At 37.1% G+C, this 15,902-nt stretch overlaps 1 protein-coding gene across 1 annotated transcript in view; it reads right to left on the bottom strand.

Annotated features, from left to right (window-relative positions):
- POLA1 (DNA polymerase alpha 1, catalytic subunit) overlaps nt 1–15,902 on the bottom strand; it is a 186,044-nt gene that overhangs the window by 26,790 nt on the left and 143,352 nt on the right. The window contains 1 exon segment of the mRNA XM_030234270.2: nt 15,661–15,757. Coding sequence (XP_030090130.2) covers nt 15,661–15,757 — 97 coding nt within the window.

Below are 15,902 nucleotides of genomic sequence, written 5' to 3'. Positions count from 1 at the left end.
GGGCACAACAATATCCTCTGTCCCAATGATGCAACCAGCTCCACTACCAGGATGCCAACACATTTGTTTTCTTGCAGCCCCCCAATTCCCCCACCTAGGGAAGCAGGTCTGCTGCTCATCTCCTTTTGGTGAAGTCAGCAATGCTGAACAGAACTCAGGAGATATGCATTCAGCAGAACAATGGATGTGAAACAAGGAAGCAGGTTACTTGGGTACCACAACGTTAAGTACTTTCTGACAAAGACTGCATTAGCAGATGACAGGAGACTGAACACACAGCAAACAAAATGCTTTGTAGATTTTTCAGACCCTGATGTTGCAGTTGATCTGGAAGAGAATGTGCAGAGTCCCTCAGGCAGAGATAGCCTTTGATCTCAGTGTACTAACTTGATACACTTACAAATCTGTGAGTGCCTTTTGTCTTCTGCCCTTCCTAAAGAGGGTCTACAAGTAAAATAATGGATTATCTGAGGCTGCTCTGCCATAAGAAAATATATTTTAAAGGCCCTTCTGAAGTCAACTTTGTAAATGTATATTTTCCTTTTTCATGCTTGACATTCAAGCAGAAGGAAGAAAGATTATGTGCTATGATCTGTAGAATATTAAACTCCTCCCCATGATAACTTCATCTGGAGTTATCAAAATCCCTGTATTTACTGAGTATGAAAAAGCAGAGGTTGATGGGAGCTGGCTTTTAACTGCTAGAATCTTTTGTGGGTAAAAATAGCTATTAATAGATAACAACTGTTCACCTTGAAGACTGCAAATTAATTTTCAAATGACCCAATACAAGAAGTTTTGTCTCTAGATTTGTCCCTTCGAAAAAATAGTACCAGTGCAGAACTACAACCTCTGCTTCTCTACAAATAACCACTAAACAACAGCCTGCTCCTGTGACAGAAGCCAGAACTCCATTCTGAAATGGATTTTTAACTGGCTGGTTTGCAGACCTCAAGACAGGCTTTTCTACAGGGGTGATGGAAGTTACAGTTTCACCTCCTCATGATGAGATGCCTTCTCCAGAGTCAATACAATTAGCTATGCACAATTCAAAAATAGGTTATTCTGGGATGCAGAAGTGATTCATTTCAGAACACACTTTTCTCACTTTGCTTTAGCCAACAGAGGTTGTTAACTGGAGAAGGATTAAAAAAACTACTTTCATATTACTTTTTTATTCTTTGGTAAAAAACCTCGAGGTGACTGGAGTGCTGTGCACATCAGTTTTTCACATCTGGCATCTAACATGGTAACATGCTCATGGTACAATTTTTCCAGCGTTACTGCTGTGTAGATCTGAAGTAGTCACCACCCTGGACCTCCTTTATAACCAGCAAAACAAGGAGGCATTTCTCATGCGGCATTCCCACCAGCCTAGTACAGATGAGATCAGCTGAGCCATGTCCTAGAACTGCCAAAATTCTCCCCAAAATATAAAGGACCACAGCCTGATAAAGTCACATGCAAATGCTTGAACTGTGAGACCTTAAAGCCAGCAGTGATGAAGTGCAGTCCTTTGCAGAGAATATTCTCCACTGGTGATATTTGGTGTGGAATGTCTGCTTTGCTTTACTGAGACAGAAAGAGAACAGCAAAGTCCCATCTGACACAGAATTTACAGACTCAACTACCTACATAACAAGGAAAGGAGTGTGTACACAACAAGCTGAACACAAACCAGGCACTTGCAGGAAAAAGGTAACAGCACCCAGGGCTGCAACAGGCAGAGCATCACCAGCAGGTGCAGGGAGGTGACCCTTCTCCTTTGCTCAGCCCTGGAGAGAAATATCTGGAGTGCTGGGTCCAGTCTCTTTTATTAAAGGCAATGTCTGTTAGCTGAAAGATAAGGGGGGCTTCTTACTACATAAAAGGCCTGGCACTGGGGTAGTTTATATTATCTTTATAATTGGGACATATTGCTCTATAGAGCTTTGCTTTATAATGGAATGTTTGTTTGATCTTCAGGCATTCCTTGGGCCTCTCTTGGCTAGGCACACTTGAGGACACAAAGTACCCATGTTGCTGGAAAATTTTAAATGCAAAAATTTAAGTGTAAGTTCAACAGTACTTTTTTTCTTGAGTGCTGTTTGTAGCTCTCAGTTTGAAAAGAATTTTTAAAATCAAAGTATATATACCAACTTGAATTATGCTAAGAACATGGTTTATCATAATAATGGCCTTCAAAAATGTGCTATTCAACAGAAATACTGGCCTACTCCAGACATTTCAAAAACATCAGCTTGCAAGTGTTGAAGAAACTTCCCAAGAAGGATGTACTCCATCTGTAAAAGTGCTGATTTCTGCAAAGAGAGATTTCCTCCCAAATCATATTTTATGTTTAGAGGACAATAAAAACCCCTTCTTTGACATACTTTTCCAGAGTCTTCACTGTACGCATCCAGAACAAGATGATACAAAATTATATTTTCAAGCCAAATCAAGTCTAAAATTCTTTTAGAGATGACTAATGCCAGTCTAAGGCTGTGCCCATGACTGTGCAACAGCTTTCAGTAATACATACACAGAGATCTTATTTAACAATTCCCTAATTGAAAAAACTTTTCACAGGATAACAAGTGTAATGAAATGCAGTTTAGGGAGCTCCCACTGGAAATGCAAGACCTGATTTTAACCACACTGGATTCAAACAACCCATAAAAATAAAGGCTACATTTTGCAATGACCTATTTGACTGTCTAGCTGTACTGTAAATTAGTTTCATTTACTGTTGCCTCTATAAAATCCTTTAACATTTCTGTTCCTCAGAGCTCTCACCCTCATTATCCATACCTAGAATTTTGGGATTGTTCTTTTCAAATTCACTTCACACATCTGTTCTGCTCTTTTATGTCTTTTTCTTATTTTGCACTAATGCTCTTTCCTCACAGAATTCAAAACAAGCATTTCTCATTTCCTTTACAAAATACCACCTGTTTAACAAAAAATTCCACGTGAATCCCTGTGGCAACCTAAAAAAATGTTGCCTTGGTTTTAATATTTTGTTGGGCCCTTAATTACAGTACCAACACAGTGCCATGGATTTGGCTGGGACAACTGGAAGTTCTTTAACCATCTCTTAAGAACCAAAGACCAAATTAAAAACCCACAGCCCTTTACAACCACTATGCTACAAAAAATGCTCAACAACTCAAATCCCCTCAAAGGGAAACATAATTTTTGAAGCATAATGCTGAGCCACCAATATTATTTCTACAGTCAAGGGTAGAGGCACACAGACAAGTAAGTGCAAGGCTTCCTGACACAGGAGTGTGTAATGTAAGGCTTTACCATGGAGTATTGGGGATAAGGATTATCCCACACTGTAGTAATCTGTGGTTGTATCTTGCTCTTCTTTCTTTTATCCTCATGAAACTTTTGCAAAGTCTGAGTGCACTGTCACCTTCCTTTCACATTTATTTTTTGGTAAAGGATGCCAACTCAAGAACAGCCTAGGGCTGTCCTGACAGTAAATGCCTGGAAGGACAGGGGTCTAAAACATGCAGCAGGTGGCAATGGACGCTGATGGTAGCAGGAAACTGAAGGGTATTTTCAAAGGATCTCTGAACAGTCTTTGCTTAAGTAAAAAAAGTGTGAAGATGAGGGCTCCTGAAAGCCCAGCATGATGATCACTTCCTAAGAATCTATCAAAATGATTGTATTTCCCCTCTAAAAAGCAATTAATTAATAGAAGAAAGAAAACCAGAATGCACTAAAGGGAACTTACAGGAAAGATGGAGACTGTTCACAAGAGCATGTAGTGACAAGACAAGAGGAAATAGGTTCAAACTCAGAGGGCAGGTTTAGATTAGCTATTAGGAAGAAATTCTTTACTGTGAGGTTGGTGAGGCATTGGCACAGGCTGCCCAGAGAAGTTGTGGATGCTCCATCCCTGGAAGTGCTCAAGGCCAGGCTGGGTGGCCAATCTGGTCTAGTGGAAGGTTCCCTGCCCATGGCAGTGAGGCTGGAGCTAGGTGGTCTTCAAGGTCCCTTCCAACCCAAACCATTCTGTGATTCTATGCTGGAAGAGCTGGGCAAACCCAGGACCTAAATGGAGTGGGAAAGTGGTTTTTGCCAAGGCAGAAGAGATGCCTGGAAATGGAGAAGCAGCGAGAGCAGCACTCAGACACATCAGAGCTGCCCCAAAACCCAGACACCACAGGCAAAAGTGGGTCCTGGAGGCTCAGGTTGAAACAAAGCATATTTGTTGCCTCTATGGGTCCATGCAGCATTAGCAGCCACTTGCAGGACAGAGAGCACATGTATGTATCAAAAATCCCTTAATAGAACAAAAATTATACTTTTTTGGTATTTGGTAGAAAATACTGACATGGTAATATGTTAATAGACTAAATACTGAAATAAAATGCATGTTTTGTCTAAACAGGAGCTCCTGACTGAATATTTCTCTTGTTCAAAATTTGCCAGAACAACAAAAATAAAACAATAAAAGAAAGCCAAGTCTTCAGACGGTATTCAAAAGTTCAAAAAGGCATGGACACTTCATTGTAATTTCTGAATTTTACCAGAGTTCCTGTTTTTTGGGAAAAACTGAAAAAGATTTTTAATTTGTGTCCAGGTCACCTTTATGACTGCTTTCACCACTCTGGTACCTGAAATAGGGCTTAAACTGGGAAACACCTGATAAATCTTTGGAGATCAGAAATGGAAAGAATAGGAATAGTGGCTTTAAACTTGCATCCCAACTCTCAGAAACTAAACCTTCGAATTAGAACCTCTGTTTCTTTCTCTTTTTGGTTAGACTGTGTCATGAGAAGAACAGCAAAGCTGGCCAAGGATCTGGTCCATGACTCCTGACCAGGAGCAGCTGAGGGAGCTGGGGGTGTTAAATCTGGAGACCAGGAGGCTCAGGGGAGACTTGGCTCTTCGCCCAGGCAAGCAGCAACAGGACAAGGGGAAATGGCCTCAAGTTGCACCAGGGGAGGTTCAGGTTGAATGTCAGGAAAAATTTCATCACTGAAAGAGTGGCTAAACACTGGAATGGGATGCCCAAGGACATGGTGGAGCCACCATCCCCAAGAGTACTCAAAAAACACATGGCACTTGTTTCCAAACAAGAAGCTATACTTTAGATCTCTTAAATTAGGTAATACTCAAAATAACTGAATTAGTCTCAAGTTATCATGCCATTGCATTCAGGATAACCAATTTCAAACCCATTAATTCTTGTACAGTACAAAATTTAAAGTATGAAATATTCCACATCACGTTCCTGGTCACTATAGCTTACCATTACTCTTCAAAAACATGGCAGTTAATGCTTGCTCTAAGTATGTTAACTACATTGGTTTTGGTCACTCACCACTATTTTTCATTAAGTACATTTTAAACTACAGGCTCAGCTCTATGAAAAAAACCCCAAACTCTCTGATGCTTTTTTGCCCTCCACGATGGCTAGGTAACAGAATCTCAAATTAAAATATTAATCTGACAAATGTGCTACTTTTAGTTTATGGAACATACATTGTCACATTAGAAATATAAAACAATACCATAACTAGCTAAATGTTTTAATTACAAGCCTGTAAAATTCTATTAATGTCAAATATTATTTGTTTTTATAATATAAATAAACTAGCTTAGGCTGTCACTCATTTCCTTTTATTCATTTTTTGTTTTGTCTTACTGCATGCATCTCTCACAAAGTGAAAAATGTCTATTTAAAGATAAATGGAAATACTACAGTAAGTAACGTTTTCATGTCAAAACAATTACATTATTATATTCCGAGTTAAATAATATAAGATAGGAAAACATTTTGATATGCATTTAACAGCTGTAATCCTTGCAGGATCCAATCAACTTCTTCCCAACCTGTTTGTGCCAGACAAAAACAAAGAGCTCCCTAACCTGACCAGCTGCCCCTTGTACCCATCTCAGTCCCCTCCCAGAAGGGGGACAAGCCAAGACAAGAGAACATCCTTCTGTAATTATTTTTTTGAAGGCTGAACCACATTTTGGCTTGTCACAGATGACTAATCATTTCTCAAAAGACATTAGACTGCAAGATGAAATTCTCAATCACATTAGACTGAAACATGACATTTGGTAGGTGGATTGTTAGAATGAGATCAATGTCAAAGTAACTGCAAAGGTCACAGAACCAGCGTGGCTTTGCTTAGAGAGGGACTTGAAAACTGCAAGTGGAGGCTCTGTCCACGAGACAGAGAGGTATTTCTCTTCTGGAATATTTACTCCAAACACTGTCTTGTGCAGTGTTTCTTATTTTCAAGGCATCTACACCCATGGCTTCAAGTGCCCAACTGCCCCTGCTGATCCAGAAATACATCAGCTGAGGTCAGTTCACACCACCACAATTTTCTGATGTAGAGATGGCAAAAATGTAACACTCCTTTATGGAAGGCAGTATTTTTTTATTTAAATAAACCAAATTTAAGCTGCATTTAGACACTTCTTTGTCTTGTGCTGCATTTTTATATATATATATCATGCACTATTTTTGTGCCCCCTATGGAATAAAACAGAAATTTTCCATTATGCTATTCTCTACATGGCTTACTAGTTCCTAATAAAAAGAAGAGATTACCTCCATCCATTTCTTAGAGAAGAGAACATAACTATATTTTCATAAAGTATTTGATAGAAATCCTTTGTTTGTTGAGGATACAGAAAGATATTTCAAAAGAAATGTCTCCTGTGCAGTTATTATACTTCAGTGAGTATAATAATTAACATAATTTTATTTGCAGCAATAATTTAAATCTTGGAGATTAAATAAGGCTCCTGTTTTCACAAATAATGACTCCACGTGTTTCTTTTAATGGTCCATATAATTTAAATGGGTTTGGAGACAATTTCTCTTTGGGACTCATATACTTAGGAGATGTGAGTTGAAGTAATTACATTTAACATCAAGAAGATGACATATTCACACCAACTGCAAACCCAGGCCAAGTTTGGGAACTAAGAACAGCTTTTGGCAAGTATTCAATAAAACAGTTGCCTTATGTAACAAGCACAGAAAAATTACACTCTGATACATGTGCAACACAGTATTAAGTCTTGAGGTGTTCCAAAGAAATTTCAGTATTTCAGTGCCCCCGTTTCTTCATGTTTCCTTTTCACCACTTCTCTTCTGACATAGCTTACAATTTTCTTCCTTTTTATTAGTATCACAACTAGTGTTCACTTTTTAAAAATTATCCCTTTCATATTAATTCTGCTTTCTGTTACTGAAAGTGTACTTCTTCTTGGTGATTTTAATACTGTAACATAATAAATGAATGCTTGCTGTCATAATGCTTGTGAGAAAAAGCTTTGTATCTCTGATGCCATTTTAATACATCACAGTGGTACAGAACAAAACCAGACCACCAAATCTAACACTTTACAGTGCTCTTTTTGTTCAAACTACTAAAGGTAGCACATGATTTATTTAACATATGGAAAATATAGTAACTATCTTCTTTTAATATAACACCAAGACAAAAGAACAATTGATTGTCCTGAATATTAATTTTACTATTCTATAACATGCAGTAAACTATTTTTGGTTTCAAACTGTATGCTTAGACAAATTTATAATCAAGGCAATAGTAAGTAATAAAACAACATACAGACATAAGTGTATATCAATACAGAAAAACAATTTTTTCAAAACCACTTCTATGCAATAAAAGAAATCTTTGGACATGAGAAATCAACTGCATTCCCTTTATCTTTTGTGGAGTCAAGCTTTCACTCCACATATACATGGCCACAAACAAACTTTCTCAAGTATCTTTACACCTGACCCCAAACACCTGAACCAGACACCCTCGACCAGATTACAATGTCCCAAAGGTCCTCACTCAAACCATGCAACCTCCTGGGTGTTCAGCTACAGAGTCTTTAAATTTAAAGACACAAGGTACCAACAGCAAGAATTAAGAAGCTCTACATTTGCAGACAGCAGAGTTGAGTTCCCCAGCCTCCTATCAAGGCAAGTCATAATTAAAGACATGGAAGCCCTTCCAGAACCCTGCCAAACCCTACTGCCCATGTGGAAGGGGAAAAGAGAGTGCTGGTGTGAAGTACAACACTGCACACCATCTTCAGTAGGTCACTGGTCTTTTAAATAATCTCTAGTGAACAAATAAGATTTCAGAAAGTTTTTAGTAGATAATTACACTTCCTGATTTTGTAATTAGTGGAACTACATGTAATTACATAATAATTATGACGGTAATTACGTAATTAAGATGTATAATTATGTAGTAAAAAACATTATGGAAATAAAAGCCATCAACTGTATAAGCACAATACATTTTTAAAAATAAATTCTGTATCATCTGTTTAAAGCTACCATTTTCCTCAAAATATCAAAGTGATTATAAGCCATCACTGGCAAGTTCTAAAATACATTTCTTATGAGACTTAAAAATCATACAGATAATTGTATCTTTTAAAAAATCTCTTTAAGCCTTAGCTTTACATTATCTTTCTGATGTCTAGGCAGACATACTGAATGCACTTTACAGAGTTAAATTGTTTACATTTATATTTCCAATTTCTACTAAAATAATTTTTTAGAAGTAGCACTGATGTCAGAATTCTAGTATCTAAAACATAGGAATTTGTAACTTTTTTTTAGCACCATCAGATCCATAAAACTTTTGAGTCTTCTAAAAGGAAAAGCATGCTAGTCTTGCACTTGTCTCTACAGAAAAGAGCAAACTGCTGTGAAAAGCTGAAGTCACTAAAACGCTGTCATTTCTGCAGCAGAACTGACCCCCATCAAAAAAAAAAAAACCAAATCCCAAACTTTACTAAGGAGATGAAACCAGAAAGACAAAGGTCTCTATAATAAAAATGTCAGTGCTTCAGACAGAAAAGAAACAGTGAAGAAAAAAACTGTTTTAGAAATATTTTCTGTTTAGATAACTCACAAGAGAAGTGATCAAGGAGGAGGCAGACGAACCCGAGAGATGACACCATTGCATGGTTAGAGATGACAAGCTGACCTGCACCTATTCATACTTCAGTAGGAAAAAAAAATTCCTGAAGTGCAAATGAGAAGGCATTTCTGTTCACTTTTTTCCACATCCAAAAAAACCCCATGGTCAAATAACCATTCCAATTTATGAGGAGTCAGAAATTAGCTAAGTCACTACTTCATCCCATCTGCAACATTAATACAATGTGCAAGGAAAAAGAGTCTTCATTAATCAAAACCCTTTTTTTTAGTGTCTGAGCTACAGTAAATGCACTCCTCTCATGCCACAGATTTTCTACATTGTAGATAGAACTGTTTTAACTCATTACTTCTATTTATTTCCTTCACAAATAGAGAAAACAACTCCAAGAGAGGTGTACCAACCCATTATATTTTATGCTCAGAGTAAGGGTTATAGAAATGTACAGTGTTAATAGGGTTTATTTTGATTTTGTAGGTTTAACAAAATGACAACATGAACAGAAACAGAATGGAGAAAACATTACACTTAAGCTCTTAAAAATGTCTAACACCAATAAAAAAGGCAGGATCATTAGGGGAGGATAGCCTAGGATTTAAAGATTTAAACACATTTGCTATGTATTAAATCAAAAGGCTCACAAACCCTTTTGCACATAATTTTCAGTAGGTTTTGCTTTTCAAAAAAGTTAGATTTAAAAACACTCAAGAAATCTCAAGAAACAGTGACTGAAATTTAATAGAAAAAAGTTCACAAGTCTTTCTCTTCAAAACAACACATTAAGGAAAAACGAACAAGTGCTTTTGAAGAAAGACTCAGATTAAATTCTTGAAAATTATTATTTTACAGTCTCTTCAAAACAACATGATTGGAAGACAAAGTACTTGACAGCAAATGTGCAGAGGAGCTTTTATTTGCTTGGATGTGGAGATCACTACAGTGAACTGAAATCTTAGTGATGGTGCCTGGAGGTGTGATGCCATCAGAAATGTTTTGTTTATTGAACTGCTCCTTCTGAAAAGAGACAGGCCAGGATTCAGCTGCTGCCATCTCACAAATAAATGCACACACACAGCCACACCTGGGTAATTGATACAATCTCTCCTTATTGTCCACTGGAACTCACACAGAAAACTGTATCCCCTTTCTTAACTACTGCAACAAGTACTTTGCTGTAGTCTTCTGTCTGTATATTGATAAAAATGTGGCAAATTGTTCTGCTTTACAAAAAGTCTTCCATTAAAAAAAAGAAAATCACTTCAGTCTGGTACTTGACACACCAAGTTATGAACACACTGAGGAAAAACACTCTCCACTGAACTGACAGGATTCACACAGATATTCAGAGCTGATTTTTTTTTTTTTTTTCATCTAGGTCTAACAGCCCAGAAGTGTTTCTTTTTTCCCAACATAATTTTTTAGTTTATTCATCCATAAAGTAAAGTAGGGATTTTTGATGTTTGCATGGAAGGGTGGAGTGAGGTGCACACAAGAAGCTGTAATAAAAGCATGAAAACATCCTTTGAATATGCATTTGGTTTTACAAAACCACAGCCTGTAAGTATATGATCAAAACAATTACATTCTATTTCCACAAAGTGGCATATACTTCAAAGATGTAGGTCTCCCTGCTACACAGGAATATTTAACTGCTTTTCCCAAAGTTCTCTTCCTCCCACCTTCATTTTCTTCTGCTTACCCATTAAGAGGATATGCTGAGACTTTTCAGAATCAAACCTCCATGGGTTGTTAAATATATTCTGAGAAATAATCCACCAGAGCAGCTTTTCACTTTCTGTCTCTGAAACACTTAAATGTCTTGCAAACAACATTGGTGACCTTCCCTCTCAGAGAAATGGGACAGTTGAAGGGCAGTAGCTTCCAGCCCCTTTCTACAGTATGGAACAGACAAAAATATTATGACCAGGATCCTATTTCTCCAAAAAGATCACAGCACTAGAAACAGTCTCAGTGATACTAATGCATTGTGAATAAGCAGATTGGAGCATCCTTATCTTCTAGATGATGTCAGGGGAAACTGAACTGGAGACATCTGTGCAAGGCACAGTAGTTGTAGTGACTTTAGTCTTTTGTAGTGACTTTATGGAGGCTCCATTTCTCTTCACTTTCAGAGGTTTTCATTTTACTGTAGTAGAAGTAAAATGAAAACAGTAATATCTTTGAATATTTAACAATACCAATGTCTGAATGGAATAATGAGATAAAGATTACTACACTCTATTTTGATCTCCTGATGACATAGCCATAAAGATACATTGGTTTCCATTCTGAAGTTAAGGCACACAGAGTGAGCATACTCATGTATTTGAACCTCAGATGTTCAAAATCACTGATAGTTGGCCTATCCTTTTTCATCTATATGAAGAGAGGATGCTACTACTTAGCTCCTCCTGCACCTTTTCACTGCTCTGCTTGCTCACCTAAGTAGCAATGTCTGATTAAACCCACAGCCCAGCTTCAAAAAACTGTCAGAAAGTGCTGAAAATATGCTGAGTATGTTGCTACTCACAATAGAGCATTTTTTCCCTTTTCAGATTAAAAAAATAATTGACAACAAACAGCCCTTCTAGCATTACTGGTATCTTAAATTAGCAACATTAAAAATTAAACTGGTTTTTAACCTAATACTAACTATGCAACAGTTTAGAAACAATTTAGAAAGACAGCCCAGAATTTTCAGGATTTCACTTTTTGTAGTATGACAACAAAGAACCTTGCACTGTATCACAATGTCAACCTATTAAATTGTATCATCATAACAGACCTTAAACTTCCAGATGAAAGGAAACATCAGTTTGGAGGAGAAATGCTACTATTAATATTGGGACAAAAGACCCATAACTATATCATCCAAATATTCCTGAGTGGTATAACTGACAGCTAACTTCACCAGTCACTGTAACAAGAAAACATCACATAGACCACTCAGCTTATTCTTGATTCATACAGGAAAAAGAAGGAATAGTAACTCTCTAATGATTACAGTAGATGCCAAATAAAATATGAGTGAATGATGTTGTAATCACCACACTAGTATGAATAAGCAGAAGTAGAGTCTGCAAAACATATTAATTAATCCTTTTGCTGTATTCCTCTGTGGTAGGCCTGACCTACTGGAGGTCTAAGAAAAAAACCAAAAACCAACCAACCAAAAAAAACCCCAACAACCAAACACATAGAGAAGTGGAAAACTCTCCTGCTGCTCCTCCACAAAACAGGTCAGTAGTTGAAGAAGACTTAGAATACAGCATTACATGTTTAAAATATGTAAAACTCTCTAAGAGAACAGTGTATCACCCATCGTGCACAGAATAAGCTTCAGAAAGCAAAATTCATCTCAGATACAGCAGCTCTCTACAGTAAGTACAGTGAAAACACCAAACACCACAAGAAACTGTGTGCACAACTTGCCAAGCTGTGGAACCTGCATTGCCAGAGGATTTTTAAATTTAGCCCATCTGTAAAAAGTAGGCTGTGGTATTGATCCTCTAGCAGGGAAAGAAGCAGCTTGGATATCTTTTTGAACTCCCACTGACTTCACAATAATTATTTTAGATTTCATTTCAACAAATAGTGTGGGTCTTCAGTATAAACAGCTGAACAAACAAAACCTGTTCTGTAATTAAGATTCTGTATTTTGAAGAGGCAAGACCAGAAAATGCAAGTGAACTAGTAGCAAAACCTCAAGGTTCTGAATAAGACATGACTTACTTCAAACTACAGTGGAAAACAGATTTATATCTTCAATCTCTAGCCATCAAAACTTTTTTTCTTTTTAAAGAAGAACATTCCAAGACAAATAAAAACTAAAGCTGCAAATAGGAATAAACACAATCTACAAAAAAGAAGAACTGGTGTTTAAAAATTCAGGAAAAATGGCAATAAGAGGTAGAAACAACAAAGTCCATGCAATCTGGGCTTCAAGAAACAATGACCCAAAACAAAGCAAAAAATCTCTCAAAACTGAAATCAAAACAACAGTCAAGCAGTGGTTCAGTCACATAAAAAGAAGAGACTGAAAATACCAAAGACATACAAAACCAACATTTAAATTGTGCCACCAGTTTTGATAAAAGGAACTGATCACAGATCAAGGACAAAATGGCTTGTGAAAGATGGCATGGAAACAAAACCTTTTTTGTTACAAGGGAAAATAAACTCTAGCTTCATGTTATAAAGGACAGTTCACTAGATTTCCATTTCAGACCCACAACAAAAATTGCACATGACAGTTATTTAATCCTACATAAAGAGTAGCATATCAGTAAAATATGTTACAAGAAAACAGAGGACACTGGAATATATAAAATAAAAAGGTGGCACAAATAGACATGAATAATTATTGCCAAATTCTGCATATACTGTGGAAAGATATCTTCCTGCCAAAAGAGATCTGAAAAATGGGACAGAATTATACATAGGTTTACCACACCCACATAGTCAATTGCTTTGAAGAGAACCAACTGTCAAAGGAAAATTAAGAGATTTAATTTATTTGGCCTTGACTCCTGCTGCAACACCAAGACTGAAATCACTGGCTCACTGAAGAAGATAATAAAATAATTTTCAAACAGCTACGAAAAAGAGAAAAATACACCATGCTGAAAGGTTAACTGTCCAAGAGAAAAAAGTCCTACTAGAATTCATACAATTCCTTAAGAATTACTCTGAAAACTAATTTTATTGAACTTAGCAGTCAGGGTCCAAGAAACATTTTCCCATTAAAGCAGAAGGTGGTAAATTATGTGGATTCAGAAGCCACCATACTATTTTTCAGAGAGAATTTATTAACCTTGAAGTCTAATATTACAAATGAGATTAAGCAGTCAAAAATTAATAAAACCAGGAAAATTAAGTAAAACAAGTGGCATGAGCCTGAGATATGAATAAACCCATGATTCTGAAATGATGGGAGGAAAAGAAACCCTGTCAAACCTCAGGATTTCTATCATTACAAGCTGATGATATGAACAGCTATGAACAGGATGTAGGTGGCTCAAGAAAGCATCACAAGATGTAATTCCAGCAAATATACAGACCCAGTGTACAAGACACTGGAGAGATACCATCTAAAATATCACATAATTTCTAGATTTGCATACTCCAAAGATTAATTCAACGTAGAAAAGACTGCACATAAAGGTGTTAAGAGGAAGAATCATACAGAAGAGACCAATTCTTCTTAAAGAAAGTTAAGAGTGTCTCTGCCTTAGTTGCAAAACAAAACAGAGATGTCATCACTGTTTCCAAAAGCACAGTAGAGAACATCAGGGAAGTAAAACAAATAAACATTTAGTGAATGGCCATAAAATAGCCACAAACACGTTAGAACATGAAAATAACAGTGGATTTTTAGTCATCACAGATCAATAGGCTGAAACACTTTGGAAGTGCAGCAAAAGGAGAACCAATCATAGGTTTCCAAATGAAGCTCCAGAAACTTGCAGTCCTGAAAAATGGGAATGCAATGGGAAGCTGTCAAAGGGGATTGGATGTGACCACCCATGACATGATCTCTATTGATGATTTCTGCTCTTATGCCCTTATACTGGGTGAGAGATCTACACACAGTTTGGTTTCAGCCACCAGCGGCATCCACTCCACAACATTCCTTCAGTACATCTCCACAGATGTATTAGACTGACATGGCTACACACTGTGGCCTCTCTGGATGTACAAAGCCACTGGGAAATGCAAGCATCAGAGTGAGTTCACTGACTTAAAGGGATTAGGAGAAGAAATGAGAACCTCTGCAAGAAGAAACCTAAGTGCAAGAGGCCAAAAGCAGCCCGTTTGCTTATTTGAGAAGATTTTAGCTAGGAGGTGACACCATTTTCCTTTCCATACATGGCTTATCAAAATAACACTTAGAAAGACTGAATTTTATATAATCTCTTATCACCACCCAGTAACTTAAGTGCAGATGCAGGGCAGGGGTGGGGATGATTTTGACAGCAAAGCAGCCATCAGAACACAGACAGTCCCAACAGCAGCCCCTTTTCCTCACAGGCACCTCCAGATCCACAGAGGACACAGCCCAGTGCTCTCTGTGGACATCATGCTTCAGTGGTGGGACCCAAACATGCCTTTTTTCAGAATTCCAAGCATTAGCCCACTCTCAGAAATGTTCTTCTGTCAGCTTGAAAATCACTTAGCTGCACAAAACCCATTGATCCGTTACAGCTTAGAAATGTTTTAGCTCAGAAATGTTATGGTAATTGGGAGAAGGCAAAAAAATCTTCCTAAAATAGGTTAATCTGTATTTTATTTTAGAGAGGTTTGAAGACAATTAGCATTACTGCCTTTCTTGTGTCCTCATTTTTTCTCCCTGATAAAAGCATCTCTTCAATACTAACAGTTGAATGTAAATTTTACTTATGCACATATTTTAATTAATCTATTTACTGAAGGTAACATGTCCTTCAAGCAAAGGGATTTCGCTAAGGGTGTAACACACAAGAAAAGCACATTTTCCAAAACACAGTAACTTCAAAAGCAGAAAGGGGGCATATAACATATTCTTAAAGTGGTGATCTCTGACTGAAGACTTTCCCCTTTACAGGGGATTTTTAAATTCATACTTCCTTCTGTTTTCTGTTTTACATTACAGCCTCATAGTTCAAATTTGAAGAGTACAGTAGGTTTAGTGTCTAGCATGCAAAATTGCTACTGAACCGTGGTTAATTAATTAAAAATTTACACGTACCTCTCTCTTCGTCAGTAACCACCTTATCCATCGCATAGTCCACATCAAAAATGTATCGGTAGAAGCAGAGCTGAGTGTACAGGGCCTTATCAGAATACTGTAATGTAAGAAGACAGCAATTAAAAACCCAACCCAAAAGTGTGTCTCTTGCACCCATTTCTAAGTCCACTATTAAAAAATGATATTTCTCTTTGGTTTTCTTCCAAGAGTTTATATGATCTACTCATGTCAGCTTTTGGAAT

Source organism: Serinus canaria, chromosome 1 (genome assembly GCF_022539315.1).
Source record: "Serinus canaria isolate serCan28SL12 chromosome 1, serCan2020, whole genome shotgun sequence".
In the NCBI taxonomy this organism is placed as follows: domain Eukaryota; kingdom Metazoa; phylum Chordata; class Aves; order Passeriformes; family Fringillidae; genus Serinus; species Serinus canaria.
The sequence above is the reverse complement of the archived record's forward strand: the minus strand, read 5'-3'. Positions and strand labels throughout refer to the sequence as shown.